Source organism: Rattus rattus, chromosome X, assembly GCF_011064425.1.
Source record: "Rattus rattus isolate New Zealand chromosome X, Rrattus_CSIRO_v1, whole genome shotgun sequence".
Lineage (NCBI taxonomy): Eukaryota > Metazoa > Chordata > Mammalia > Rodentia > Muridae > Rattus > Rattus rattus.
Window position 1 is genome coordinate 10,846,723 of NC_046172.1, and position 3,485 is coordinate 10,850,207.

General features: G+C 44.8%; 1 protein-coding gene across 1 annotated transcript; it reads left to right on the plus strand.

Annotated features, from left to right (window-relative positions):
• Nucleotides 1-771: 771 nt before the first annotated feature.
• Nucleotides 772-2,242, plus strand: LOC116889226 (ferritin light chain-like). Its single transcript, XM_032890378.1, has one exon. It carries the CDS (start codon nucleotides 853-855, stop codon nucleotides 1,372-1,374), a length of 522 nt encoding a protein of 173 aa, XP_032746269.1. The 5' UTR covers nucleotides 772-852; the 3' UTR covers nucleotides 1,375-2,242.
• Nucleotides 2,243-3,485: the final 1,243 nt, after the last annotated feature.

The window sequence follows — 3,485 nt, forward strand, 5'->3', positions numbered from 1 at the left end:
TTGACCTTTATGACATTCCAAAGAACCTTTCAGGTCCAGTGAATGCAAGAAGTGAATGATACACACTGCATAGAAAACAGTATGCTTTTTTACAACTACAGGAGTTCTTGTTGGCATGATTAGTGAAATGAAAACAGATAAATATGATTATGTATGCTTAGGACTTGGAAAGCACTTGGAAAGTTCAGCAACATCCTGGGAGTTGAAGCCAGTATCAACTGCATGAGAAGCTACAGAGAAACAAATTATACACAAGTTCAATCTTTGGTGTGCTGCCATTTTCACGTTAATCTAGAAAGAATAAGGTGACTGTATAATACATATTCCAAACAAAGATCCTTCATAGGGAGATAGGGGTGCTATTAACATTTATGTCAGAACAGTAAGACTATTCTGAGAAAAGGGGATTAATGACTACTTGCTGAGATAGCGAGGGACTAAGAGCAGAGTAAAATACTGTATCTAGCTCGAAATTAATAAGCAAGGAAGTTTTAAGTCACAGATAATTAAAAGGATCTCATTATGAAAACTTTTGATGTTTTTACCTCACCTTAGAATTATGGTTTTAAAAAATGGGACCCCCCCCCAAACACACACACAACACAAAAGCCTCCCATTCCAACAACTACAAGATTCAGACAATTAAATTCTTATCTTAAAAGTTTGTGGAACTGTACCATATAGTCCCACCCACTGTCCTATTAGCAACTTCCAGTCCCACCCCCCACCCCACCCCCCCGGACTCATAACTACCTGCTGTTCCGGCCTCTTCACTCAGAACTTCCGGAACGATCTTCAACATTCTGTTTCTGGAAACTTACTTCTTCATAAGCTCCATCTTGCTCACCAACCATGAGTGCCTGGAGCCATCAGAATTACACCACTGAGGTAGAGGCCACGATCGATCGCCTGATCAACATGCATCTGGAGGCCTCAGATAGGTATCTCTCTCTGGGATTCGTTTTCAAAGATGACAGCTCCGTGGCAGGCCTGGTTCACTTCTTCCGAGATCTGTCTGAAGAGAAGCGTCAGGCTGCCTATCTACTCCTGATGCAAACTCGACAGAGCGACTACGGCCACTTCTCTAATGGGCCCACGGTGCCCTCATATCAGTGTGATGGGAGCCTGGATGCTATGGAAACTACCTTGGCCTTGGAGAAGAACCTGAACCAAGTCCTTCTGGATCTGCACGCCCTGGGTTCATCCAACGGAGACTTCCAACTCTGCCACTTCCTGGAGAAGCACTTCTTAGAGAAGGAGATGAATCTCATCAAGAAGATTAGCGACTACCTGACCAGCCTCCGCCAGCAGGTCAACGAGGAGGAAAGCCTGAGTGAGTGTCTCCTCAAAAGGCTCACACTGAACAGCGACTAGGGACACTTGGAGTCCATGGCCGGTGGCCTTGAGGCGTTGCCTCTGTTTGCTGATAGCTTCTTGTCCAGCTCAGTACCATCTGCTAAAGCCACATGCCAAATAGAAACAAAGTTTCTTTGCATAGACAAAAACAGCTAATTTGGGGTGGGCTGAAGGATTTGTTGTCTGACAGTCTCTGGCAGTGTTAAGTAAGCCGTTCTTTTCTGAAACCGTGTTTGGTCTGTCCAAAAACCCGTAATAATTCATAAAAATTGTATGCAGTCTTAGTGGTGGTGGGATTTGAACCAATTCTGGCTGCTGGACTGTGCTCCAGCTACATTCTAAAATGTACGGTTGATTTTTGTCTCAGAAAAAGTGAACTGACTATCTGGACTACATCATACTGTATCCCTAACCCCCAACGTACCATCAGTTACCATCTAATTGCTTTTCTTGATCCCCAAGTTGATGTGATGCCATCCGCGCTTACTCGAGGGAACCCGAGAAGCAACAACCCCATGAAAGTCATCGTGGTAGCTCTCTAGGTTTGCTGCTGACAATATCTACTATACACTGACCTCTCCATGAAGATTCTCAAGATAAACTTTGGAGTGGACTTATGACTAGAACTAGTGCTTCCACTTGGTAATTGGCTTGCTTTTCCTTTATGGACACGATCAGTAGATCGAAGTTCCCTTTTCTGATTGCCTGCTGAACCTCTTAGGGCTGGCTAACTTTGCAATCCAGATAAGAGTAAATAAGTAAGGCTGCATAAGCACTACTGTGTGTTACATCGTTTACTAATGTGTCTGTGTGTTATGGATTCTATTATGTTAATATTTCTAGACTGCAACGGAGAACATGTAGCTGAATAAACATTGTCACTGCAGATTAAGTTTCTGTTGTTTATTTTCAAGAAGAGAGGTGAAAACTTCAAGGCAACCCTGAGAGAGACAAAGTGGTTCAAGTAGGGCGGGGTCAGATAGAAGCTGAATCTCAGAGGCCAGGGCAGGAGAAAGAGCAAAAATGTAGCATTGTGGAGAGGGACACTAAATGGAGACTGTGTTTTGTTTTCCTCAGCAGGTTTTTTAATTTTAACTTTAATCTTAATTTTTGTTAAACTCATAACTTTCATCCTGCAGATAACGATATAATAGTGGTTTTCCTTGAAATTTGGAAAGCTGGAGTTGGAGTTGTAACTTTTTTCTCAAACTGTAGACTTGGGTGGGGGTTTGGGTGCTGGCAAAGTTGAATTGGGGATTGTGTTAGGGCTTCCTGTTGCCATACCCCAGGTTTAATTAAACCAGCTAGTACAGAAAGAAAAACGGGTACACAGAGAGCAGAGATCTCAATTTTATTATTGTTTTATTTATTTAAATCCTAAATATTGTCCCCCTCCTGGTCCATCCTTGCAGAGCTCTTCCGCCCTCCTGTCCCCTTCTGCTCTGAGAGGGTGCTCCCCCTAATATTCCTCCACCCTGGGCATCACGTTTCTACAGGATTAGGTACAGCTCCTCCTACTCAGACCAGACAAGGCAGTCCTCTGATGCATATGCGCTGGGCCTTGGATGAGCTGGTGTATGCCCTTTTGTTGGTGCCTGGATCTCCGGGAGCTCCCAGGAGTCTGGGTTAATTGGTGCTGTTGGTCTTTCTATGGGGTTGCCATCCCCTTCAGGGCCTTCAATCCTTCCCCTGACTCTTCCACAGGGATCCCCCACCTCTGTCCAAGGCTTGGCTGTGAATATCTGCATCTGTCTCAGTCAGTTGCTAAAAGAGCCTCTCAGAGGACAGCCATGCTAGGCTCCTGTCTGCAAGCACAACGTAGCATCAGTAATAGTGTCAGGGATTGGTGCCTGCCCGTGCGATGGATGCCAAGTTGTGCCAGTCACTGCTCAGCCGTTCCTTCAGTCTCTGCTCCACGTTTGTCCCGTATTTCTTTTAGACAGGAACAATTCTGGGTCAGAAAATTTGAAGGTGGGTTGTTGTGCCCATCCATTCACTGGGGGCCCTGTCTGACTAATGGAGGTCTCTTCAGGTTCCATGTCCCCACTGTTGAGCATTTTGGCTAAGGTTATCCCCATTGGGTACTAGGAGCCTCCCCCATCCCAGGAATACTATTCAGATATTAAAAA

What these genes read in the sequence shown, in the direction of transcription:
- LOC116889226 (XM_032890378.1), top strand. Translation starts at nt 853, where the DNA reads ATGAGTGCCTGGAGCCATCAGAATTACACCACTGAGGTAGAGGCCACG.